This window comes from Cnephaeus nilssonii (assembly GCF_951640355.1).
Source record: "Cnephaeus nilssonii genome assembly, chromosome: X".
Lineage (NCBI taxonomy): Eukaryota > Metazoa > Chordata > Mammalia > Chiroptera > Vespertilionidae > Cnephaeus > Cnephaeus nilssonii.
In genome coordinates, this window is record NC_137071.1 from 24,498,144 (window position 1) to 24,525,330 (window position 27,187).

The 27,187-nt window shown below is 38.8% G+C and overlaps 1 protein-coding gene across 1 annotated transcript in view; it reads left to right on the forward strand.

The window, feature by feature from the left end:
- CFAP47 (cilia and flagella associated protein 47) overlaps nt 1-27,187 on the forward strand; it is a gene marked incomplete at both ends in the record, with an annotated part of 486,291 nt that overhangs the window by 191,265 nt on the left and 267,839 nt on the right. The window contains 3 exons of the mRNA XM_079765682.1: nt 14,436-14,517; nt 16,098-16,214; nt 24,977-25,169. Of these exons, the coding sequence (XP_079621808.1) occupies nt 14,436-14,517; nt 16,098-16,214; nt 24,977-25,169 (392 nt within the window). The remainder of the gene's footprint in view (nt 1-14,435; nt 14,518-16,097; nt 16,215-24,976; nt 25,170-27,187) is intronic.

A 27,187-nucleotide genomic window follows, 5' to 3' on the forward strand; every position in this document is an offset into this window, starting at 1 on the left:
GTCTGCATAGTTAAAATCTTTTAATATTAAGTTAATGAACAAGTGAAATTTTCCATAAATTGTTAATAGAAAACATAGGAAAAATATTTGTCATCATAATGTCTGTGTTTCTCTGCAAATATTAAATGGCAAGTGTCCAAGAAATAGAAAAATCAGTGCTCATTAAAACTATAAGGGGAGTGTTGGTGAGTATCTAGCACTTCTTTTGCCTACATTTGCAGTACCAATGTTCACTGGAACTCCCCACATTCGTAGGTAGTGTTATTACTCCCTCTTCCATGCTCCTATATCACTAAAATAATATTTTACTTGCAATTTTTTATGCATTGGGGTTAATATATTTTCAGATATATTACTATGTTTTTATATTTGGCATATTTGTGTATAGAATCTAACCCATAGTTGGCCAGAGATATTTATTTACCTTAGCAGGAATGGGGATGGAGATAAGAAGAGGACAATTATAGCAGAAATGCAAATGAAAGATTTGGTGTTCAGTTTTTTAAATTTCTAGATCAGACTTTTTCAGTTCCTAGCAATACTATGGTCTTAAAAATTAGAAATGGTACTAAACAAAATAGTTTTTCTTTCTTAGATTCTCACTATCATGGTAATAGCCAAAACTAGCTTGAGTTTTTTGTCATTTGGAAGAGATCTAGAAGTATGTAAGTCATTGAAGGTGACTGAGGGAAGACCTTGGCAGCCTATTATAGGGATTGCTGGGTTGGCAAATAAAGAGGAAGAAGGATGGCTGGCTCTGAAGCCACAATATGAATGACATATGTATGACGACTGGAGAGTGGCTAAGTCAGTTAGAAGGGACCTCTTGGTCCTTGAAGGAGCTAAGAAGGGAGATACAGGTTCCCCAACTCAGGCCTCAGCAGCAGATACCCACATGGCAACTGGGCTTCACTTAGAGAGGGGACATTGCCAAAGAGACTGAGCATCCAGAAAAGTAGTCAGAGACCTTTATGTACAGATACAAGAAAGAGTCTCTCTACCTGTTCCATGTAAGCCCAAATCCATGATCCATGTTCTGAGACGCCTTCTAGAATTTGGAGGTTACTCCTTTATAAAATAATATCAAATTAAAAATACAAAAATTAGATACATGGCTTTAGAAGTGACCCATGAAAGTGAGGAAACCTGAAGTTAAAGCTTTGTTTACTTGGCAATAAATCTACCTCTTCCCAGATACTATCTGGCAGTGGGTAGAGGAGGTCTGAAATTTTCATTGTTTATCGCAAAGAACGGAATTATCATAAAGAGACTGTTCAGGTGAGAAGAGACTAAGGTATGTGAAGATTCAAGTCTGCATTTTCTATTACTCTATACCCAATCTGGGTGGGATAATGAGAAATATTCTATCATTTAAGGAAAATAGCACACCACTGACTCATTCATGATTCTGTATACCCCACTAGTTTGTGAGCATGTGAGCATATGAGGGCAGGAGCCACATCTCATTCTTTTGGCATCTCTTAACACCCAGGGTCATTGACAGCACTGAATGGGTTCAGTGGTCATTCAATATTTATTAACATTTTCTTTCACAGAGCTTTGCTTTTTGAGCTCCTTTACTAAAAGGAATAAAGCTTTGAAATTGAGTCTCAGACAGTCAAATAAGAAAGACAAAAAAATTGTGAAATATAAAACTAGAGGGTAAAGGAAGAAAAAGTAAAGCATTTGCATTCCAGGAGGGACTATATAACCCATGAGAATCAAGTTGGAGAAAATTAGGGTGGGTACTATGAATGTTATACATTGAACTTTATTTATAATACTAAACTATGATCTCTTAAAAATGACTTTAATTATTAAGACATTTATCCCATCATACCTATATTACTTTTCTAGGGCTACCATAACAAAATACCTCAGACTGGCTGGTCTAAACAATGCAGATTTATTTTTTTCACAGTTGGAGGTTGGAAATACAAGATCAAGATGCAGGTAGATTGGTTTATTTTGAGGTCTCTCTGCTTGGCTTGCAGATAGCCACCTTCTCTCTTGTCCTCACATGGCCTTGCCTCTGTGTGTACATACATTTGGTGTCTCCCTCTGTATTCAAATTTCATCTTATAAGCACTAGTCAGATTGGATTAGGGACCACACTAATGGCCTTATTTTACCTTAATCACCATCTGAAAGGCCTTAACTCTGAATAGTCATATTCTGAAGTACTGAGGGTTGTTTCAACATATGACATTTTAGGGAGACACAGTGACATATGTATTGTATTATAAAAATTTGTACATGCTGTTATATTTTCCAATACATTTTTATTGCTAAATGTGAAATAATATGCATAATGTTTCTTGACCTTTGTGCCTGTTATGGACTGGATTTTGTTTTCCCAGAGTTCAAATGTTGAAGTCCTAACCTTTGGTGTGACTCTATTTGGAAATAGGACCATTCGGGATGTAATTACTTTAATGGTGCCATAAAGGTTGATCGCTAAGCTAATAAGACTGGCACATTTATAAAAAGAAGAAGAGGCCCCAGAGATCTCTCTTCCCCCTTTTTTTGTGGGAGCACAGAGAAAAGGTTATGTAAGGACACAGCAGAAAGTGGCTATCTGCAAACCTGGAGGAAAGATTTCACTAGAAACCAAATTTTGTTCTTGGATGTTTTGTTCTTTGGCTCCAGAACTGTGAGCAAATACATTTCTCTTGTTTAACTTACTAGGGCAGCCTGAGCAGATTAATATTATCTAATATTAATTATCTAATATCCCCTGATATATCATTTGTTTATAACAAACAATAATTTTTATGATGTGGTTAATTTTCATTGAAAAAAAACTTTTTTATTTATAATTCCATAATATACGACTAAAACAGAAGCAGAATATAAACACTGTATACCCTAGGTTGAAAATATAAAGTAGGAGTCCTAGTTGGTTTGGTTCAGTGGATAGAGCATTGGCCTATGGACTGAAGGGTCTCGGGTTCAATTCCAGTCAAGGGCACATACCTGGGTTGTAGGCTTGATCCCCAGTAGGGGGCATGCAGGAGGCAGCTGATCAATGATTCTCTCTCATCACTGATGTTTCTGTGTTTCTCTCTCCCTCTCCCTTCCTCTCTAAAATCAATAAAAATATATTAATAAAAAATAAAATATAAAGTAGGATATTACATAATATAAAGCTACTATAACCCATTTCTTTTGGGTTTTCTTTAAATTTATTGAAGTGACTTTGTTCAAAATGATCATATAGGTTTCTGGTGTGGGTTTCTATGTTACAAGATCTGTATACTGCACCATATGTTCACTACCCAAAGTCAAATCTTTTCCTGTCACCATATATTAAGACCTCATTCTTCCCCAACCCCCTTCCCTTGGACAACCACCACACTGCTGTTTGTGATCACGAGTTTCAGTTTTATGTCCCACATATGAGTGAAATCATATAGTTCTTAGCTTTTTCTGACTGACTTCACTTATCATAATGTTCTCAAGGTCCATTTATGTTGTTGCAAATGGCACTATTTCATCCTTTCTTATGGCTGAGTAGTAGTCCATTGTGTATATGTACCACATCTTTATCCAGTCCTCTATTATAGGACACTTTGGTTGTTTCCTTGTCTTGGCCACCATGAATAATGGTGTAATGAACACAAGGGTGCATATATCTTTGTGAATACATGATTTTGAGTTTTTCATGTATATACCCAGGAGATGAATTGCTGGGCCATATTCTTAATTTTCTGAGGAATCCCCAGACTGTTTTCCATAGTGGTTGTATCAGTCTACATTCCCACCAGTAGTGAATGAGGTTTTCCTTTTTTCTACAACCTCTCTAACACTTGTTATTGCTTATCTTGTTGATAATGGCCACTTTAATAGGTTTGAGGTGGTATCTCATTGTAGTTTTGATTTGCATTTTCCTAATTGCCAGTGAAGGTCAACATCTTTTCATATATCTATTAGCTGTTCGTATGTCTTCTTGGGGGAGGTGTATTTTCAGGTCCTCTGCCCACTTTTTGATTGGGTTGTTTGTTTGGTATTGAATTTTATGAGTTCTTTATATATTTTGGAAATAAAACCTTTGTCGGAGCTACTGTTGGCAAATATCATCTCCTATCTGGTTGGCTGTCTTTTGTTTTGTTGTCAGTTTCTTTTGCTATGCAGAAGCTTTTTACTTTGATGCAGTCCTATTCATTTATTTTTGCCTTTACTTCCTTTGCCATTGGGGTCAAGTTCATAAAATGTTCTCTAGCCAAGGTCCATGAGTTTGGTACCTATATTTTCTTCTTTGTAGCTTATTAGTTTAGGCTTTATATTTAGGTCTTTGATCCATTTTGAATTAGTTTTTTTACATGTGAAAATCTGTAATCCAGTTTCATTCTATTGCATGGAGCTTTCCAATTTTCCCAGCACCATTTATTGAAGAGACGATCTTTACTCCATTGTGTGTTTTTGGCTTCTTTGTTGAAAATTCTCTCTACATGTAGTATTATAGCTGGGTTCTCTGTTCTGTTCGATTGATCTGTGTGTCAGTTTCTCTGGCAATACTATACTGTTAGATTATCTTAGCTCTGTAGTATAATTTAAAGTCAGGTAGTGTGATACCTCCAGCTTTGTTATTATTTTTTCTTGGTATTGCCTTGGCTATTTGGTGTCTTTGGTGATTCCATACAAATCTGATGATTTCTTATTCTATCTCTTTAAAAAATGACTTGGATTTTAATGGAGATTGCATTGAAACTGTCCACTAATTTGGGTAATATGGACATTTTAACTATGTTGATTCTTCCAATCCATGAACATGGTATATTTTTCTATTTTGTTGTGTCTTTCTCAAACTCTTTTAATAATGCTTTGTAATTTTAAGAATATGTGTCTGTCACATTCTTTAGTATGTTTATTCCTAGGTATTTTATTTTTTTGGTTGCAATTGCAAAAAGAATTGTTTGCTTGGTTTTTTTTTCATTTCTTTTTCTGTAGTTTTGTTGTTAATCTACAGGAAAGGAATGGATTTTTGCACATTGATTTTCGTATCCTGCAACTTTACTCTATTTGTTTATTGTTTCTAATAATTTTTTGGTGGAGTCTTTATGGTTTTCTATATACAGAATCATGTCATCCAAAAAAAGTGATAATTTTACTTCTTGCTTCCCTATTTGGATGCCTTTTATTTCTTTCTCTTGTCTTATTGCTTTGGGTAGTACTTCCAGCACTATGCTGAACAAGAGTGGTGAGAGTGGATGTCCTTATCTTATCCTGATCTTAGAGGAAAAACTTTCAATTTTTTACCATTAAATATGGAATTAGCTGAGTGTTTGTCAGAGTTGGCCTTTGTTATGTTGAGGTACTTTCCTTCTATTCCTATTTTATTGAGTGTTTTAATCATAAATGGATGTTATATCTTATTAAATGCTTTTCTGCAGCTATTGCTAAAATCATATGATTTTTGTCCTTTCTTTTGTTAATGTGGTATATTACATTGATTGATTTGCATATGTTGAACCATCCTTGTGCCCCTAGAATGAACTGCACTTGATTGTGATGTATTATATTTTTGATGCTCTGTTGTATTCAATTTGCTACTATTTTGTTTAGGATTTTACATCTGTATTTATTAGAGATATTGGTCTGTAGTTTTATTTCTTTGTGTTATCTTTGGGAGGTTTTAGTATCAGGGTTATATTGGCCTTGTAGAATGTGTTAGGAAGTATTGCCTCTTCTTCAATTTTTGGAAGGGTTTGAAAGGATAGGTTTTAAATCTTCTTTAAATATTTGGTAGAATTCACTGGTGAAGCCATCTAGTCCTGGACAATTGTTTTTTGGGAGGTTTTTGATACTTGTTTCAGTTTCCTCACTATTGATGTCTATTTTGATTTTCCAATTCTTCATGATTTAGACTAGGAAAATTATATAATTCTAGGAACTTATCCATTTTTTCTAAGTTATTGAATTTGATTGCATGTAATCTTTCATAATATTGTAACATGATCCTTTGTGGTATGAGGATTCAGGTATAGAAGAATGATTTTGGCATTAATGCCAAGCCATTCAAATTCATTGTTCTTTCCATAAGCAAACATATGCCTATGAGGATATGCTGGCTCTGATAAAATTCCTCAACATTCAGAATGTGGCAGTAGGATTAATAAAATTGGGTCATTAATCCAAAATATGTGCATATGTTTCAGCATGGAAAAAAGTATATAAAATGATAATAAATGTTATTAGCTTCCCCATTTAGATTTAGTGACAGCAGGTGAGGACTTTTGTACAAGTGAAATATATTTATTTTGTGCAATTAATGAGAAACTATAATTTTTGGAGATTAAGTTTAGAATCTAATAACTCATTACGTCTAATTTTGTTTTGTCCTACTCAGGGTAAACTTGGAAGGAATATGCAAATAGAAAGCCTAGAATGTAAAAGTATAATCCAATCAGTTATGAAAGTTAACACTATAATACTACTGACCAGACATAAACTATTTTTTAAAATTTTCTTTTTTATTGAATTTATTGGCACAACAAAATTATACAGGTTTCAGGTACACAATTTACAACACACCATCTGTGCACTGTATTGTGTGTCCACCCCCCCAAGCCTAAATATTGACAAAACGTAATTGTAAATATCATCTTAGGGATTGATGAAGTTAGGTCTTCACATAGATACAAGATAAACAGAAAGAAACAAGCCTCTTGTAGTGGATGAAAAATAATTTTTTCTCTTCCTTTCTAGGTTCTTGGCTGTAATAAAACACATTAACAGGAGGAAAAAAAAGAAACAGTTTAATTACATGCATACATATGGTAGTCCTATAGAGATGTGAGACTGGAAGGCAGCCAGAAGATTGAAGCTTATATATTACTAGAGGCCTGGTGCACAAAATTAGTGCCCTTGGTTGGAGGGGGGGTCCCTCAGCCTGGCCTGTGTCCTCTAGCAGTCCGGGAGCCCTGGGAGTATGTCCGACTGATGGCTTAGTGGGCCGTCAGTTGGACATCGTTAGCATTGCCACAGAGGCTGGAGAGGCTGCCACCACTGCCACTGTGCTCGCCAGCCGAGAGCCCGGCTTCTGGCTGAGTGGCGCTCCCCCTGTAGGAGCACACTGACCACCAGGGGGCAGCTCCTGCATTGAGTGTCTGCCCCCTGGTGGTCAGTGCCCATCATAGTGACCGGTCATTCCACCATTCAGTCATTTGTATATTAGCCTTTTATTATGTAGGATATGCTGTAGATGAGGCCCCCTAGAACCATAAGAAATGCAAAAAATTCACTGTTAACTCATTCTCGAATTGCCTCCACTTAAAATCAAATTGGCCCCGCTGTGGGGCATGTGCTGCACCTTGGGAACCAGTGGGCTTGACACTTTTCCTCTCTGAGCTTCATTTCTGAACACATATGCATATACCATGGGAATTGTAATCTCTTCTCCGCCTACTTCACTGGGTTGTCATGAGGAGGTTCTGAGCTAATAAACCTAGAAATGTTTCATCAAGTGAATGATGTCTCAATGGGAAGGGATTATTATTTTTAAGCCCATGGATACCCTCACAGGTAGCAGGTGCTGATTAGGGGAGGAGGGTATGATTGTTTCCTGGGACTGTAGCTATTGAAGCTTTGCAGAGGGTTCCGCAGGCCTAGGAGGGGCGGGCTCTGGCCAGCAGCCCTGTAGAGGTGGTCATCCTTGGAGGCGCTGGCGGGGGGCAGGGAGTTAGGGGGTGCTGGGGGGGGGGGAGGCCGAAGGGGGAGTAACTGTCAAACCTTCCCACTTGGCACCATTCTTTAAATTGCACTTGGCTGTTTCATAGCTGTATGTGCTCAGGGCGGGCCTCCAATCTCCTGGGGCCGGGTGTGGGCCTGGCCAGGGCAGAGCCAGGCAGGCTAGGAGGGCGGCTTTAGCTGGGCCCCCATTGAGGTTCAGCATGCGTCCGCTGAGGAGACAGCGCTGCTGCTGTGGGTGGGGAGGGGTGGGGGGGGAGGGGGTAAGGGTCTGATCCTGAGGGGCTACTCAGGCCTGCCTCCACCCGGGTCTGGAGTTGTAGGGAGGAGAGGCGTGCCCGGCCCCAGTGGAGGGGGCCCCAGGTGCTTCAGGGGTGCTGAAAGGTGGTTGTTGGCATGCTATTGTTGTGGGTGCCCCTGGCGGGGGTGGATGGGGAAGAGATTCGGGAGTTGGAGGTGCGGGCTGCAGCTACCCCCAGTTCTAGGGGGCCTTATCTACAGCATATCCTACATAATAAAAGGTCTTCTCCCCGGGGGTGCGGGGGCTGGGGTAGGGTGTCCATGCTGGGGGATTGGAAGAGCTCCCCGTGGCGGCTTCCTCTTCCTTCTTTGCAGTCCAGGCTCTTGTCAGGCATTCTCCTCAGATGCCCAGGAACTTGGCTCCAGGCGCCCTACCCCTGCTGCTTGTTCATCAATATGCAAATTGGTTGTTATGGGGACACTGTAATGGCAATTAGCATATTACCTCTCTATATGTATAGATTCTGAGCTAAGGAAAGAGTTAGAGGAGTCCAGGGCTACAAACTTTGTGGATTGGAGTGGGGGTGGGAGCAGGGGCTGAGAGGGAATCTGAGTGGGGGAGGAAGAAGTGTTTGTTAAACAAGAGTTATCCTACCAGGCAGGTCTCTCAGGTGAAATGTTATTGCTAGTAATAGCTCTCTTCCAGGTAAAGCTTCTTTTCTAATGTAAATTTCCTTTATAAATGTAGATTTTCATTACAAAGGGTAACTTCTACTCTATTTTCTGAGCTTCTCCTGTGTCTGTGGTTTCTCCAAAGAGCATATTTGGGGTGGCCTATTCTTCTCTTCATAACAGCGTCTGTAAAATGCTGTTAAAGAACAAAATTCAACTGAGTAAATTTTAAAAATCTTATTGACTTTGTTCCAGAATTTATAAATCAGACAGCATCCCTTCTAGCCGAGAGAAGGAGCTCCAAAGAGCTACTATACAAAACAAGATATTTTATAAGCAGAAGGGAGCATGAAAAAGGAAGTTGTACTGAGGCAATGCAGCAGAGAGTGGAATTGATAACTGGAACTGTGAGCCGAGGTTTTTTTTCCCAGGGTTGTGCTCTCAACGGGAAGAATGAGCTCCATGGACCAGAAAATTTAAGCAAAAGTGTGGAACATTTATTACAAGCAGATTCAGACTCCCTGCATGGGGGAAGGGAGCACAATAATGGGCTTCCCCTTTAAGCCTTATAGTCCAGAGGCATGTTTGTTATAGCTATCCCTGTTGTCACCTGATTGATTCCCTCAATTGTTCTTGCCCAGCAATGGACCTGAACTTTCCCTGTTTCTATGTGTTCTTTCTCTGTTCCTATGTTGAACTTTCTCTGTTTCTATGTGTTCATGCACCTTGTTGCTGCAGGCCCTCCCTTTTTTCCCATGCCTCTGGCTTTGTGTCCAAAAACATTTTATTATTTCAGCATGGTTGGTTTCTGTTATTAGACTTTGCTCAAACTGCCGTGTCTACCCCTGCCTATATTCTACCTGCCTTTGTTTCCCATTGGATCCCTGCCCTATTTGCCTGCGTTTCAAGCTAACTTCTCTCACAATGAGCCACCCCAAAAAGTTCCACTTTGGCATGTGTATTATTTTGAGTTGAAGGCAGTTGTGACTCAGCAGACTCAGGAAAAACTTTCTTCTCCCTTAACTGCATAAAAGAATTTAGATAGAGAGCCTGCATCCTGAATAAGCTATTACCAGAGAACTTTTTATATCAGAAAAGCTTATTTGCATGCCAGGGCAACCATTTGTTGACCAAACATCTGCTCATCTCATTTTCCTATAAATTGTCTGTCTCCCCTTTGAAACCCAGACCCTTACCCCCTTTTCCTCAATTACCTGACTGCCTTGGAATTTCATTTCTTTATGGGCTCTCATGGATGGATATTTAATTTGTTTTTCATTTGTTAATCTGTCTTGTGTCAATTTGATTATTAGACCAACCAGAGAACCTAGAAAGAAAGAAGGAAAACATTTTCCACCCCTGTACCACAAAAAGTAGATTGGCTATTGCAAGGTCACTTTCCTTTAGGGGGATGGCAAGGCTGTACTATCAGGGAGATTACCTAACTAATGCTGATTGGGCAATTCTGATGGAATGTTTTAAGATTCCTTTGCTGGGAGAGCCAAACTGTAATTAAGTCTTGGTTTGGTGATGTGGGGCTTAGCCTATGCAGCTCCATTTGGAGCCTGTTGTCTTGTCTTTACCAATGCAAAACTGCATTCTTACATTCTCAACTTTTTACTGAGGACTTACTCTCTGCTGGACACTATGGAATACTCAAATGAATACCATGTGGCCTCCCTCCTCAAGAAGCTCTCAGTTTAATGACTCCCAATAGCATTCTATAGAAGTGGTCATTTCTTCCTGAGATCCTGTCTTGGCTTTGGATACAAGGAAGTATTCCAATTTCTTCATATGTCTGTCTTTCACTCTCTAGGATTTCAGCTTAACGGGGCTCATTGAGTTCTTACATAGGCTTTAGGTTGGCTCCTCCTGCTAAGAAGGATCCCATTGGACAGCAGATGATCTGCACACAGCGAGGGCTCAGCCCAGATTAGCATTAAAATTAGATTTTATGTAAACCCATTGTAATTTGAATATAATGAAGATTCATAAAAATAATGTAGATGCTTCCACCCCCACTTCTCTTTTTTATTCATTTGTGCTGTCTTCAAGGTTTCAGAATCAACTTAAGGCTCTTTTCTGCTTTTTTCTTCATCTCATATTTCAGTAGTTCTAGGACTGCAAACTGCTGAGGGTGTTCCAGAGTTGAGTACTAGATGAGGCATTCTTCTCTGGTAAATGCTTATGGTGAGTGGGGTTCTATGCTCACTCAATGAGATATATACCTCAATACCCAAATCCCTTCTAGGGAACGCTCCTGCCAAAACTATTAGATGTCTATAGGTTCTGGTGGTGATGGATATGCATATGAAAGAGTTTGGCTTAAAATATTTCAAGGAATTTGACAGTGAAAAAATAAAGTCTTAAATGTGATAAATGTTTTTAAATGTATACAGTAACATAAATAGATAATTGCTGCTTGACCTATACTACTTTATGTCATCAAAGAGGCCACAAATTTGAGGTGTTATATTTGTAAAAATAATTGATGAATTATGTTATAGCTGGGGTTTTCTATATTCAGGCATATGTGTGTTAGGGTTGCTGAAGGAGGAATACACAAGGCTGAAAGTGGTAAAGAATTATAAATTTATTAGATCATCTGGAAACCAGATGGGCTGACTCCCAAAATGGTGCCAGCGGGCCAGATTAGGGGGAGTGGGATATATATGTCTCCAATGGAGGTCAGAGTAAACAGTGGGCAAGAGTCTGGGTGTAGGCAGTCCACTGAAAACTGGGTGAGGCAGTTTACTAGAAACTAAAAGCAGTTTTCATATCTTACAAAACCTGTAATGAGAATAATAAGAAAACCTCTGGTAGGGTGAGAGCCCCAGGCTGGGCATGATGGAGTGCAGGGAAAAGGTAGAGACTATGCCTAATAGTCCAGCCGTTTTTTTGTTTTGTTTTGTTTTTGTTTTTTCCCCCCTGTAAGCTGAGGGTCTGTCTAACATTTTCTTCCTCAAGGATTTTAAGCACTGAATTCTTTCAGAGAAAAAGGGGTGTCGGGTCTCTTCTATAACTGCTTCCTGCTGAAAGGTGGTAAGGTTTTTCTTCAAAGCCAAAAATCCTTGCTCTCTTTCAGAGGGACGATGAGGCCTGGGCACAAAAGGAGGTTGTGATGGTATCTAGGAGTGGTATTTTCTGAGTACAAATAGGGCTTGTAACTTGGTGGAGACAAACTGTTTTATAACTTTTAGTATTATTAGGGAAAATGCTAGAGCATTAAGAATTATGACAAATAGTCTGGTGGAAGGAAAGAGACATTAGTCTAGAGGGTTGTGGTCTAGTATACCAAAATGAGGTTTATTCTCTTAAGTTCATTTGTCCTTGGGTATGGTTGGCAAATGGCATAATTGGATTTCTACTGTCTCTCTCCCTGAGTAGGTTGATTTAAGCTATTTACCCTCTGGCTGGGAAGGAATAGTGCAAATAATTTATTCTTAAGTGTCCTTGGTTTAGGGACCATAGGATTTACCAGATGGCTGCGGATTGCTTGGCATCTAGATTTGCTAGATGGCTGCAAATTGCTGTTTATATCCCAGTTTCCCTATTCTGCTTGTCCGGACTTACTGACCTGTGTCATTTATGTAACTTCCTTTTAAAATTTCTCCTTACAAACCTTCTATAACTTTCACAAACCTTTCTGCAACTGTCACAAATCTTTGATAACTGGAACGGTGAGCTGAGGTGTTTTCCCAGGGTCGTGTCTCCCGATGCCAAAGAATGAGCTCCTTAGACCAGAAGATTTCAGCAAAAGTGTGGAAAATTTATTACAAGCAGATACAGACTCCCAGCAAGGGTAGGGGGACCCCATAATGGGCTGCACCTTAAAGCCTTGTAGCCCAGGGGTATATATTTGCTACAAGCCTGCTCTATGTCTACCTGTGTCGTCACCTGATTGATTCTCTCAATTGTTCTTGCCCAGCAATGGACCTGAACTTTCCCTGTTTCTATGTGTTCTTTCTCTGTTCCTGTACTGAACTTTCTCTATTTCTATGTGTCAGTACACCTTATTGTTGCAGGCCCTCCCTTGTTTCCCCATGCCTCCCGCTTTGAGTCTAGAAACATTTTATTACTACTGCTTGGTTGGTTCCTGTGATTAGGCTGGCTCAAACTGCCGACAGTGTCTGCCCCTGTCCATTTTCCACCTGCCTTTGTTTGCCACTGGACCCCTGCTCCCTTACCCTATCTACCTGCATTTCAAAGTAATCCTCTCACCTTTTTACAACTTTCATAAATTGAGAGAAGTTAGCTTGAAATGTAGGCAGATAGGGCAGGGGTCCAGTGGGAAACAAAGGCAGGTGGAAAATGGACAGGTGCAGACATGGCAGTTTGAGCAAGCCTGATAACAGAAACCAACCATGCTGAAAAAAATAAAATGTTTTTAGATACAGAGTGGGAGCATGGGAAACCAAGGGAGGGCCTACAATAAACAAGATGTACATACACATAGAAACAGAGAAAGTTCAGGTCCGTTGTTGGGCAAAAACAATGAGGGAATCAATCAGGTGGTGACACAGATAGATATGGAGCAGGCTTGTAGCACATATATGCTCCTAGATGGACTTGCTTTGCTGGCAACCCATTCTTTGGGCCCCTCCCCTTGCGGGGAGTCTGAATCTGCTTGTAATAAATTTTCCACACTTTTGCTTAAATCTTCTGGTCTGTGGAGCTCATTCTTCGGCGTCGCAAGACATGACCCCAGGAAAAACACCTCAGCTCACCATTCCAGTTGTCAAAATAACTAGCTTTAGAATTCACTTTCTTTTTTCTTCAAAATTTATTTCTATGTCCCATGCCTTCTATTACCAAAACCATACAAATTTTCCATTTAATTAGAATTTTTAACTCTTAGAAACCTTAATTTTCCAATGGTAACCAAAAAGTAAACATTTTAAAATTTTATAATGTTATATCTTTTTCCATGACTATATCTACTTCCTCATTATGATTTAAAGCAAAATCTGGAAAGCCTACAAAAATGTGTTTATCAGTTAGTGGTTATCTAGGAATAATCCTATCTAATAAAGAGGGAATATGCTAATTGACCCTCACGCCATTGCAAAGATGGTGGCGTCACAGCCAATAAGGGGATATGCTAATTGACTGTCCCGCCCTCAAAGATAGCAGCACCACAGCCAATAAGGAGGGAATATGTTAATTGACTGCCCTGCCCTCAAAGATGGTGGAGCCCACAGCCACAAGATGGTGGCGCCCAGTCCCCGCAGCCCTGACAGTCTCCTCAGCACCCCAGACACCCAGGGCTAAGGCTTGTACTGCCGGCAGTGGCAGCAGCAGAGGTGTGATGGGGCATCACCTTCCCCTGATTGCCAGGTCGCCTCCCACCCCTGAGGGCTCCCGGACTGTGAGAGGGGGCAGACCGGGTTGAGGAACCCCCCCTCCAGTGCATGAATTTTCATACACTGGGCCTCTAGTATAGAAAATAGTTGCTTTATTTTTGGTGAAGAAAGTCAACTTTGTATAGTTTATTTCAATGTAAATAAAATGTGATTTTTTTAATTGGTTACTGCTTTGATAATAGGGGCTAAATCAGGACTCTCTATATCCCATTAACATATAAGGATTGACATGAATGATTAAAGGCACTTAGTAAGATCTTTCTCATTAATCAGCTCTATAAAGGAAACATCATATACACATTTTATTGTTAAGGGAAAAATTTTAAAATAATTACATAATTGTTAAAAATTAAAATTTAATAAATAAACTATATGACATTGAAATGATTTATTCCAAGTTGAAATGCAAGTGATATACAAATTGTGAGTATTATACTATAATAATTTGGATTTTTCCTTTTTTAATTTTAGAGATCGAGGAGCATATCTTTCTTATATACTGCCAGAATATCTGTTTGAACCAGAAGATTACAAGAAGTGGGTTGAAATGAGAGTAAGTGAATATAATTTCTTGGAACAACTGCTCAGATATTGAATTTACTGGTTTTTGGTATTTGCTTGAAAGTTTCATTTCAGAATCCTTAAATTTTTATTTATGAAATATCCTAAGGATTATGCCTCTGTGGGTGACATATACTAGTATATATATATTTTTGTATTTGTCTAAAAATCTCTGTAGAGCCTTGGCATAAATGATCACATGGTTTTCTTAAATCTATAAATAATTGCTTCCTTTAAGGGATTTAGAAATGAAGAATGAAGTGTGCTTATGTAAATTTTTTCTTAAAATGAATTTTTAGATTATATATCTTCCCCCCCAAAATAATACTGGTTTAAGTTCTCCACCACTTGTCACTTCCCTTTTTCAATTTTACAGGAGGATAGGGTGAATTTACATAAGATATGCATAGTTTTTTTGAATTATGCAATTCATTTTATGGAAATCTATTGAGAAAGGAGTATTGTTCTGAGATGTCTGCAGGCTTTGAGGCAACTCTAGTTGTGGTACTGTTACTATAGTCACCACATGACATTAGTAGTAGAGCCAGGGGCCTTTTCTTTGCCACTCTCCTGAGTCTCTGTGGCTTAATTTAAAGAGTGTGGCTCCTAGGGGCTCTGAGTTCAGAATAACTTTGCATTTCATTCTGCTATTTTTGCCCTAGATCTAGCCAAGGTGTTTTTCCTGGGGTCATCTCTTATGCCTCGAAGAATGAGCTCCACTGAATGAATACTAGTAAATCTATGGCCTCAATAAAGGGCAATGAGTTCCAGAAAGTTACCTGTGTTGATTGTTTCTATGACTGGTGCAAGGGGAATTAAAAAAAAAAATTTACTGAATGAATACTAGTAAATCTATGGCCTCAATAAAGGGCAATGAGTTCCAGAAAGTTACCTGTGTTGATTGTTTCTATGACTGGTGCAAGGGGAATTAAAAAACACACACACACACACACACACACACACACACACACACACACACATATATATATATATATATTTTTTTAAATGTATTTTTATTGATTTCAGAAAGGAAGGGAGAGGCAGAGAGAGAGATAGAAACATCAATGATGAGAGAGAATCATTGATTGGCTACCTCCTGCATGCTCTCTACTGTGGATCGAGCCTGCAACCCGGGCATGTGCCCTTGACTGGAATCGAACCTGGGACCCTTCTGTCTGTAGGCCGATGCTCTATCCACTGAGCAAAACCAGCTAGGACAAGAGATCTTGACTGATGTATGAAAGGGACATGTAAAGGTTTTATTAAAAGAAAAAATATATATGCTCAATAGTTAAAATTTTGAACTTACATTTGCCTTGCATTTTAATTAATGTTGTGATTTTTTTTCTTTTAAAGTCTAAATCCTTGTCAGCATGTTCCTCTTTGCCTAAGGAAAAGCCAGCATGTTCCTCTTTACCTAAGGAAAACCCAGAATGTTCCTCTTTACCTAAGGAAAAGCCAGAATGTTCCTCTTTACCTAAGGAAAACCCAGAATGTTCCTCTTTACCTAAGGAAAAGCCAGAATGTTCCTCTTTACCTAAGGAAAATCCAGAATGTTCCTCTTTACCTAAGGAAAAGCCAGCATGTTCCTCTTTACCTAAGGAAAAGCGATATGTTATCATAGATATGACTGAGTTTGAAGCCTGGAGTCAACGGGCATGGACAGATGTACTCCTTCAGATATACAAGGTATCATTTCTCTTCCTGTTCATTACTAGGGTTTTTTGGTTAAATTTACATAGATAGTGTATTAGTTCAGGTTTAGGCAATATTGCTGTAAAAGATTTAAAATCTTAGTGGCTCAAATAAGATATAATTTTATTTGTCTTTCTCATGGAACTGTGGAGAAGTAAGTGGTCTAGAGGCAGAGGGGTGTCTCTTCTATCCTCAGTACTGGGCTTTCATCCTGGGTCAATTTCTCAGAATAAGGAAGAACAGATAAAGGAATAGAAGACAAGTAAATTCCTTTTAAGGATATTTTCTGGAAAATGCATCATTTCCCTTTCACATTCCATTGGGATGAATTTAGTCATGTGACAGCATCTAGCTTTAAGGGAAGTTGAGAAGTATTGTCTCTAAAATTGGTAGCTACAGGCATTTTCCAATATTAAAATTAAGGATTAAAAAGTGGATATTGGTGAAAATTATGGTCTCCACCCGTAATGCATAATATTCTCTTGTAAAGTTATGTGGAGACATTCACTGGGAATCATATAACTGTAGGCAAGATCAGGTGTTGATGAGATTCTCCAATTAACTTCATGCTAAGGTGCATGTGTAGGTAAATTAACGTATAAATTGTGCCTCCACTACTGTATTTTTATTGCTTAAACAGCACTGGTTTCAGTCCTGGAATCATTTTCTAGTGTCCCAAGGAAATATGGCACTATACATTTTGCTCACTAAAGCCGATGGAGGCTTCTGTTCTATTCTCACTTATGAATAGGGTGAGCTATAGGACAGGGAATTAAAACAAAAAAGTTAAATTAAATAAAAGCAGCAGTTAGTCACTCAAAGGAAAGGACAGAATTAAAAGCTAAATGGCATTATATGTCACAAATTGCTTTTTAAATGTGATCTTGTTTAATCTTCACAACCAACAAACCCCAGTTTAGAGAAGAGGAAACTAGGGTTTATAGGTATACCTACTTCCTTCCAAGATCTGCTTTTGGCCTTATAAAACCATCTGATATAAGAAAATTTTATTTATTCCTTGCTCTCTGCTGGGGCCCAGGCAGTTCTCTGCTGCTCTCTGGCAGTCTAAAACCTTCATGACAGCCAGTTACCTAGGCCTACCTTCTGGAAAGTTCCTTCTGTTACATATTCCCACTTACTCCTCTTCTCTTCTTTCCATCTCAACCTGCCCTGTCTTCCTTGCTGGATGTCAAGAGAAGAAATCCTATTTTTTCTTGATTAATTCTGAGAAGAATGTATTAGGATGTTTGTGACTCTCAGCCAAACTTATAATTGGGAAAATACATTTTCTTCTTTTATTAACTCCAGTCTGCATGATCTGTCATTTTGCCCAGTGATAAAGAGGAATAACTCCAAAACAGAAGATTAGCACATGCTCTAATTTAGGGACAAACTAGTCCTAATCTTGCTTTATGGACTTGATTCACACACTTATTATTTATTCATTTATGCAGCATTCATATATATGCTTAGTTCATTTAATCTGTCGTCCCCATCTATGAATCTGTATTTAGAAACCAAATTTCACTTGTAAACTTAATAGTGTGTCACCTACATAGTAGAAGCTCAGCAAATATTTGTTTAATGAATTTATTCAACCACTATTATGTTTCAGGCTCTATGGGGATAAGAGTAAACTTGATATATTCTATATCCTCAATAATTTTGTGTCTTGGAATATATTAGCAAGTAAATATATATAATTACAAGGAAGCATGACAAATGCTATGACAAGGCAAGCCCAAATAACTAAGGATGAGTGCCCAATAGAGAGGATCCTGACTTTTCTGGTTCGGGGAAAGTTTCCAGGAAGAAGATCAATTTAAACTGAGTCCTGAGAAATGTGCCCTAGCTGGTTGCTCAGTGGTTAGAGCACCAGCTTATGGACTGAAGGGTCTCAAGTTCAATTCCAGTCAAGGGCATGTACCTCAGTTGCAGGCTTGATTCCCTGCCCCCAGTAGGGGCATATGCAGGAGGCAACCAATTGATGTGACTCTGTCTCTCCCCCTCCCTTCCACTCTCTAAAAAAAAAAGAAATCAATGGAAAAATGTCCTCGGGTGAGGATTAACAATAAATAAATAGGTAGGTAGGTAGGTAGGTAGGTAAATAAATAAATAAATAAATAAAATAAACTGAGTCCTGAGAAATGATAGGTGTTTGCCAGGCAAAGTGGGGCATAGTTGAGAAAGAGAGTACGGTTTGTGTGAAGGAGGCAGTAGATGAGTTTTATTGGAGGAAAGTGATGGGGGGGGGCGGGGCAGCATATAGCATTTTTCAAGACAAGGAAAATTCAATATGGAAATGCCTGAGGTTAGATGGAACATGGTACATTTTGAGGAATAAACACAGTATTTGGGACAGGGGGCGGGGAGGGGTGGGGAAGAGCAGTGGACTGTGATCCCAGACAAAAGTTGGATGACTTCATAAGCCAAACTAAGGGATCTGGACTTCAGAGACTTTAGCACAAGATCAGTACAGAGGTATTGAAGGGTTGTAAACATAAGCTTGACATAACCAGGTTTGCATTTTACAGAAATCACTGTGGTACATTATAGAAACTGTTTGGGAATGCATTTTAATGTGTGGTGCTAGGAATGCTGGTGGTAGGAAAGATGAAGAATGGACAGCATTCATAAATAATAGGAGTAGAACTCAGGCTTGGTGAATGACTTGATCTTGGTGTGGGAGGTGGTAAAAGAGACAGAGAGGTAAAAGATGATAGTGGGTTTCTTGTTGGGTGACTGAGTAAAATTTGATCCCAGTCATTGAAATAGAAGACAAGGGATAATAGCATTTTTATTAGGGGCAGAGGGTGGAACTGAGTAAGAGAACATGATAAATTAATTTTAGTTTTGCTATATTACAGTGCCTGGTATGATTACTGGTGGGTATATCCTTGAGTCAGGAAAGGGACCTGGGTGGCAACACACATTTGGAATTCTTTACTAATGCCATGATAAAGTCATAGGAGTGGATAAGACTGCCCAGTTAGATGATCTACAGAGCTGTGGCTTCATGTATTGTGGCCAAAGTGTGGGTAGTTCTAGGTGCTCCATTAAATCAGAAATGGATTAGCAATTTCACTTGAAAAAGCAAGCAATGTTGTTGAAATGAATTCTCAAATTAGAAATAAAAGATTGTGATTTTCACACAAATCCCTTTGGGTTCTCATTATTGAATTCTCAGAGGTCATGCATGCAATCCAAGACTGCCTTTGTCAGTTCTTCTTGGCTAATTGTTTAGATAACAGAATATAGCTTGTCTCATTCAATTTAATTTTGTGTCATTAGGTTATTTTTGCTTGTTAAATTTGCATGATTAATTGTTGCTCTTTCCTTGCATTATATTCCCAATTCACAAAAATGGCTAAAAAGTGGGTCATTGAAGCATGAGTGGTGGAAGACAGTAACAGAAACATTCAAACTCAGAATGCTGTTCTAAGTGTAAATTATAAATAGGGATCTTATGTGGATATAAAGGATGAATCTGTATATACTGAAAGAAGTGAATGTGATGTTTGTACAGAAGAACCTGGAAAAGAAAAAGATGATAAGAAATAAGTATCTGAATAATTTTAATGAACTATTTATTCATTTGTTCCCAGTATTCTGTCTATCATAAAGTTTTTTTTTGTGTTTTTTAAGAACAGTGGCACAATTCTGTCAAATATTTTGAAATTTTTAAACAAAGAGCAGTGATCTTTCTGGTTAATTAAACACATTTTTCCTGAACCACTTCAGTTCTCTCTATAATAAAATCGGAGTATTTGTTGCTAAAGGTCAGCGAGACATCAGTTCTAACTACGCATTATTCAGAATTGCATTCCCATGTAGAAAACAAACAAAAATGGTACAAGGGATCATATTTCTGAGGAATATTTAAAAGCAATAAAATATGATTGGAGTGAAGCAGAATTGGCAAAATTCTTTAATTAAATGGCTTTGCAGTATGTCCCATAATGTCAGTGACATCAATGTGGAAACACAATTATTCTCACAGATTATAAAAATATTGCATGTTTTGATTGGATATAACCATGCATAGGGAACATAAGAATAACTCTTTGCATGTGTGTGATAAATATGAACAAAGTATATGATGACATTTTATTCTCTTTATTAGTGGTGGTCTATGTGGTTTCCTAATGCACATTTAGTGTTTTTTAGGGAATAAAATAGGGAGAAAAAAGCTATAGAGTGAAAAAATCACATAGGTCAGAAACCCAATATTGACAAAACCAAATATTTAAATAGGAAAAGGAAGAGAATCCTACAAATGAGCTTCAAATAGGCAGAAAGATTACAGTGACATTTTATATTATGAACAAGGAGGAAAGAGAGCCTTTGAGGAATGACATGGTTAACAGTATCAGGTGAAATTGAGAGGTTTCTTGAGATGATAATGATGAGTCAGGGAAGGTCACTAGGTGGGCCTTGGTTTAATGAGCTAAAGGAATGAAAGAAAGTGGTGACCTGTAATTCAACTGGTGACCTCTTGGTTCCTGGAAGGATGCCTAGTGAGCATGTTTTGATATTGCTGAAAAAGAACTGGTCAGGAGGGAAAAGTTAAAGATCCAAAAGGTAAAAAAAACAACTGATGCAGTACTATTCCTAAGAAGATGAGAAGGCCTGGCATCTAGTACAAGAGAAGGGATAAAGGATTTCTCAGCCATTGCAGCTAGAGAGAAGGAAGAAAAGTGAGTGCAGATGCAAGAGCTATTGGATATGTGGTAGGACACTGCACTGTTCTCATTAAGATATCATCACTTTGCTCTTTGAAGTTCTGAGAAAAACTATCATATAGGCTGAAAAGGAGGGAGGGTTGGTAAAGATAGTTAAGAAGCCAGGAGCCACCTTAGCCGGTTTGGTTCAGTGGATAGAGCGTAAGCCCACGGACTGAAGGGTCATGGGTTCATTTCCTTGGTTGCCCCGGTTGGGGCGCATGTGGGAGGCAACCAGTCTATTTGTCTCTCACACTGATGTTTCTCTCTCTCTGTCACCACCCCGCCCTTCTACTCTCTCTAAAAATCAATGGCAAAAAAATATCCTCAGGTGAGGATTAACAAAAGAAAAAAAGAGAAGCCAGGAGCCATGAATAGTGGGAGTGAGAAGACAAGGGAAAACAGAATTGTGGGCCTGCAAACTTCATCTTTAAACTAGAGGACCAGTGTGGGATTGAAATAGTGGAGGCACCCTGCCTCACACACACCTGCTTCCTCCTCGCATGGTCGCCCTTGCTCACCTTGCTGCGCACGCAGCCTCCTGCTGATCAATCGTTATGGCATGACAGCATGATGACCATTAGCATATTAGCTCTTTATTGTATAGGATTAGGAACAAGTACCTCTCAGGTTTCCTGGAAACCCTGGCAATGATCCCCATGGATGATATATGCAGTGCTTTAGGACTATGATCAGATTTTTGTTGCTGTTGTTTTAAACATTTTTATATTTTTCAATTACAGCTTACATTCAATATTATTTTGTATTAGTTTCAGAGGTGTCACATAGTTGTTAGACAACCATATACTTTACAAAGTGTTCTCCTTGATATTTCTAGTACCCACCTGACACCATACATAGTATTATAATATTATTGACTATATTTCCTATGCTGTACTTTATATCCCTATGACTATTTTGTAACTACCAATATGTACTTCTCAATCCCTTCACCTTTTTTTACCCAGTCCCCCAATGCCCTCCCCTCTGACAGCCATCAGTCTGCTCTCTGTATCTATGAATCTCTTTTGTTTGTTCACTTATTTTATTCTTTAGATTCCACATATAAAGGATATCATATGGTATTTATCTTTCTCTGACTGACTTATTTCACTTAGCTTAATACCCTCTAGATACATACTAGTAAATGCTGTTGCAAATGGTAAGTGAAAGGTGAACATGGTGATATGCAGGCAGGCTAAATAGCTATCTCAGACATTGATTAAAGAAAATTGAATTTATTTAAGGAAAGGGATTGGGGGGATGAGATATCCAAAGGGAAGGACTGCACAGCACCAAGCTAAGGGAACATTGGGTTAATGATGGCAGCCAAAATATACATGGGCCAATTAAACAAGGAAGGGCATAGAAGAAGCAACAGGAAAGCCTAGGCTGGGCTGCTTTGGCTCACTAAGAAGTCAGAGAAAAGGGGGCTTTGGAGACAGGTTCAGAGGGTAAGCCCAAGACAAGCTTCCACTGCCCATTGCTCCCCTGGTTGCAAGTCTCATGGGGTCCCTTAGAGGTTGGGGGATACGTGCCAGTCGGGTAATGGCATGGGCATGCTCCTTGGAGGGCAAATACACACTGGGTCCTTTGTCCTGAGCATATTTATCTTTCTTGGAGGTAGAAATATCCGGGGAGGTCTTAGGGGAGAACTTCCAGGGGAGGGTCCAATAGAATATTCATCAGCTTGTCAGGTGTGCTCTTTCAGGGTCATGGTCTCCACTGATTGGTTAGTGCCAGGGCAAGGGGGTCATTAGTCAATGTAGCTGGTTCTGAGGCAGCTACATCACTTGTCTAGTTTTGCTGATTTTCTGGGCATGGAGCTGGAATATAACTGAGACCTAGATGTTATCTTTAAGGAGGAAAAGGTCAGGGGGGTCTAAACCACATGACCAGTGATATGCTAGGGGAGGAAAGGTCACCCTGGGGGTGAAGTTCTTGTTTTCCCAGTTTTGCCCCTTACTATGCATCTGGGCTTTCTGCCCTAGTGAGTTTCTATACCTGGCCCATCATCTTTGCTCTGGGAGATCTAACATTCTGGGGGTCTGTCTAACAGTACGATTTCATTCTTCTTTATGGCCGAGAAGTATTTTATTGTATTTATGTACCACAGCTTTTTTATCTACTTGTCTATGATGGGCATTCAGATTAATGTTATATCTTTTACTACCAGAAAACTCTCCTGTGGCCTTAGTCTCTTCCTGGAGCTTTCTCTCCACCTCCTGTCTTAACTGAAGCTTGTATCTTCACCCCAAAATCAGTTTCCTTGTGGTCCTCTTTAATAGGGGCTGTTGATGAATATGCATGAATGTTTCTTTTCAGTTTTGCTGTCTCTCTTTTCCTTTTTTTTCTTTTCTACGATTCTTACCCTGTGGGATTAAATTAGATTCTCTTTACAAAAAATTGGTGGTGTTGATAATATTTAGACATAAATGACTGTAAGAAGTTTTGTTATGGTGATAAACATTTATGGTATATTTGAACAATGTTTATTAGTTATATCCTTCCACTTAATCTGATCAATGGAAATGTAAACTTCTAAAAATTAAATCTAGTCTGAGTTTTGCTGATTACTACTTAAATTATGTTTTCTATGCCAATTGGAAAAATACACTGAGTGGTCTCTGAATGCATAATAATCTGGCCACTTAGTGTATATCCTATATAATAAAAGGCTAATATGCAAATTGTCCCCTCGACCAGGAGTTCTACCAGCAGGCAGGCCGGCCAACTGCCCATGCATGAATTCATGCACCATGCCTCTAATAGATATAATAATCTGGCCCCTCAGTGTAGATTAAAATAATCCATAACTTAAAAAATCTGTCATTGAAAACGAATAAGGCAGATATAATAGCAAAATTAATATGGAACTGGTAGTGCATATGATAATGATTGGATAACACTCACTATATGTAGGTATATACTGTGATATTATGATTTATAATGATAAATATATATTTGGTGTTCATTCTCATTTCTGGCACAGAGCTTTTTTAAAAAATATATTTTTATTGATTTCAGAGAGGAAGGGAGAGGGGAGAGAGAGATAGAAACATCAATAATAAGAATCATTGATTGGCTGCTTCCTTAATGCTCCCTACTGGGCTTGAGCCCCCAACCCAGGCATGTGCCCTTGACCAGAATTGAACCCACAACACTTTAGTCCACAGGTCAAAGCTATATCCACTGAACCAAACTGGCTGGGGCCTTGCACAGAGCTTCTTAAACCTTTTGGAATTTCTAAGTGGTAAGAGTGAAACAGGGTGTCTTTTTGTTATGTTAATTATGTGGCTTTTTGAAAGGACCTTAGTATAGGGGCTGATTATCAGAGGAATCAACAATGTGATTAGAGGGTTAGAACTTTATGTTTTATCCTCAGACCTGGAATGGCAGAGGGCTGATGAAAACCAACAAGAGGTCATCAAAACTTCTGATTTATAGCTAGTTGGTCAAAAGTATAGGTAACAAGCTGAACTTGAGACTGGTGTCTGAATTTAGTTGCCAAGGAGTGGGTCGTTGGAACCTCCAATGGATAGTTGGTGGGTAAGAGAGCATACCGACAACCTGGGCTTTTGATTGGCATCTGAAATAGTAGTCTTGTATGGCTGAACCTTCAACCTGTGTAATCTGATACCATCTCTGGATATATAGTGTCAGAATTGAGTTAAATTGTTGGAGGTTCTGCTGGTGTTTGATAATTGGTTGTGTGGGGATGGGGATTCTACCCTCCACCTTCCACACACACACTGGAAAATTGGTGACCAGAATCCTTAGATAATAAGCTGCTTCTTGTAAATTACATAACATGGTATCTTATAGACTAGATGCTATAAAGGCAAAAAGTTGGGAATTTAAAATGGGCACTAGAGGTTATCTTAACTATTCTTTCACTCTTGAGTGAATGTAGCTAAGCAGAAAATACTGATGGCCTTATTTTTCTATCTGTCATTCTTTTATCTACTCTTCAGATTTTTATTTTGCCATTCAGGTCTAGTATAAGCTTTTTTTCTCTCTTTTATTCAATTTTAGGTTCTGATATTATCCCATATTGTACCACATTCCATAGATGACTTGCCTCCCATAAATATGCGGAAGTCACCAAAAGTCAATCCTTGTTTTGTAGAAAGCAATGTATATTCTGAATCTGAAAGAATTCTGCTTAGTTGGTTGAACACAAATTATGAGAATGGCCGACATATTGTATGGAAAAACTGTCAAAAAGGTAAGAATTTTTTTTCTTTAAATAAATCATTATAAGTTGTAGTCTGACAGTGTAGAAGGAGCTGCAGAATTGGTCTCAAAATTCATAGATTTTATACTTGACTGCAGCATTTGTTCTCTGTTCTGCAAAAATAGTATTCCTTAACATCTTCAAGATCACTTTCCTTACATGTAAAATAGAAATAATAAGATGCTTCTCCAATTTATTTTGAAGAATAATTGATAAAAAATATGTATAGATGCTCCAGATATGAAAGATATAGCCTTAATGTAATTGATGAAATTTTCAGCTCTATAGAGTATTAAATATAGGTGACACTGCTCAAATGTTGTATATAATTAGTTGAGATCAAGTGAAAATTGACTAGACAATAACATATTTTGTTGTGACAGTCACATTGGGAATCACTAAGTGCAATTAATGCTTCATGAATTTAGGAGGAAGGGTAGGTCATATTAATTACATATAGGGTGGGGCAAAAGTAAGTTTATAGTTGTGAGTACTCAAAACACAGAGTTTCTTCTTGTATTGCAGGTATTATTTTCTATATGAACAACTGTAAATCTACTCTTGCCCCACTCCATATACTGAGAAAAGAGTTGTGTTTATAGACAGACCTGTTCCAGTGTTCAGGCAGGCTCTTCCATTAGGAGTAATGAAGCTCTATTAAGTTTCTACCCCAAGAGCATTAAACTCTTTGAAAAAGATTCAATTTGTTAGTATAACAGTGAATTTTTTTTTATTTATCACTAGAGGCCCGGTGCATGAAAATTCATGCACTGAAAGGGGGTCCCTCAGCCCGGCCTGCCCCCTCTCACAGTCCGGGAGCCCTCAGGGGCGGGAGACAACCCGGTGATCAGGGGAAGGCGAAGCCCCAATCACACCTCTGCTGCTGCCACTGTCAGCAGCACAAGACTCGGCCGGCCCTGGTTACCTGAGCCTCGGGCAGCCCTGGGTGGCTGGGCAGCTGCCATCTGAGGCTTGCCTGGGCCTGGCCCAGACTTGCCGCGTGCCTGCCGCCCAAGCAGGGCTGAGGGGACTGGGCGCCGCCATCTTGTGGCTGTAGGCGCTGCCATCTTTGAGGGTGTGGCGGTAAATTAGCATATTCCCTCCTTATTGGCTGTGGGCTCTGCCATCTTTGAGGGCATGGCAGTCAATTAGCATATCCCCCTCCTTATTGGCTGTGGGCGCCACCATTTTTGAGGGCAGGACAGTCAATTAGCATATTCCCTCCTTATTGGCTGTGGGTGCCGCCATCTTTTAGGGCGGTACAGTCAATTAGCATATTCCCTCCTTATTGGCTATGGGCGCTGCCATCTTTGCAATGGCATGAGGGTCAATTAGCATATTCCCTTTTTATTAGATAGGATAAGCATTGATTGATTGAGGAGGACAGTATTCATGTTGGTTGTTTCTTTCACTTCAATTCAGCACCCCTGTTCCAAGCACATACAACCCGGCTATATTGAGAATGGATTGCGTTTTAACATACATTAATTTAGTTTATATTTTATACTGAACCCTTGGAGTTTAATCTAAACTTTAGAAGTAAGAAAAGGTTACAAGTATGATTTAAAATGAGACTTTGAATTACAGTTGCTCTGAATTCAAAACCATTAGTGAAGCAAACATGTGACATCAAGTTTGAAAGATATATATTGATATATTGTTATTAGAGAACAGTAAGTATAGAATATTGTATTACCTTCTAGTTAAGGTGCTGATAACATCAAACAGTTTGACTTGAAACTATAATTTAATAAGATTCATATCTTATAAAAATGTATTTGGCTCATTAAAAACTATAAAAAACGGGATGCATCATCTACTGCTGGGCACTTGGGCTGTTTCCTTGGCTATTGTAAATACTGCAGTGATCATAGGGGTGCATATATGCCTTTGAATCAGTGTTTCAGGTTCCTAAGAACATATTCCCAGAATATCACTGGGTCAGGTCATAAGGCAGTGCCATTTTTAAATTTTTGAGGAGTCTCCGTACTGTTTTTCATAGTAGCTGC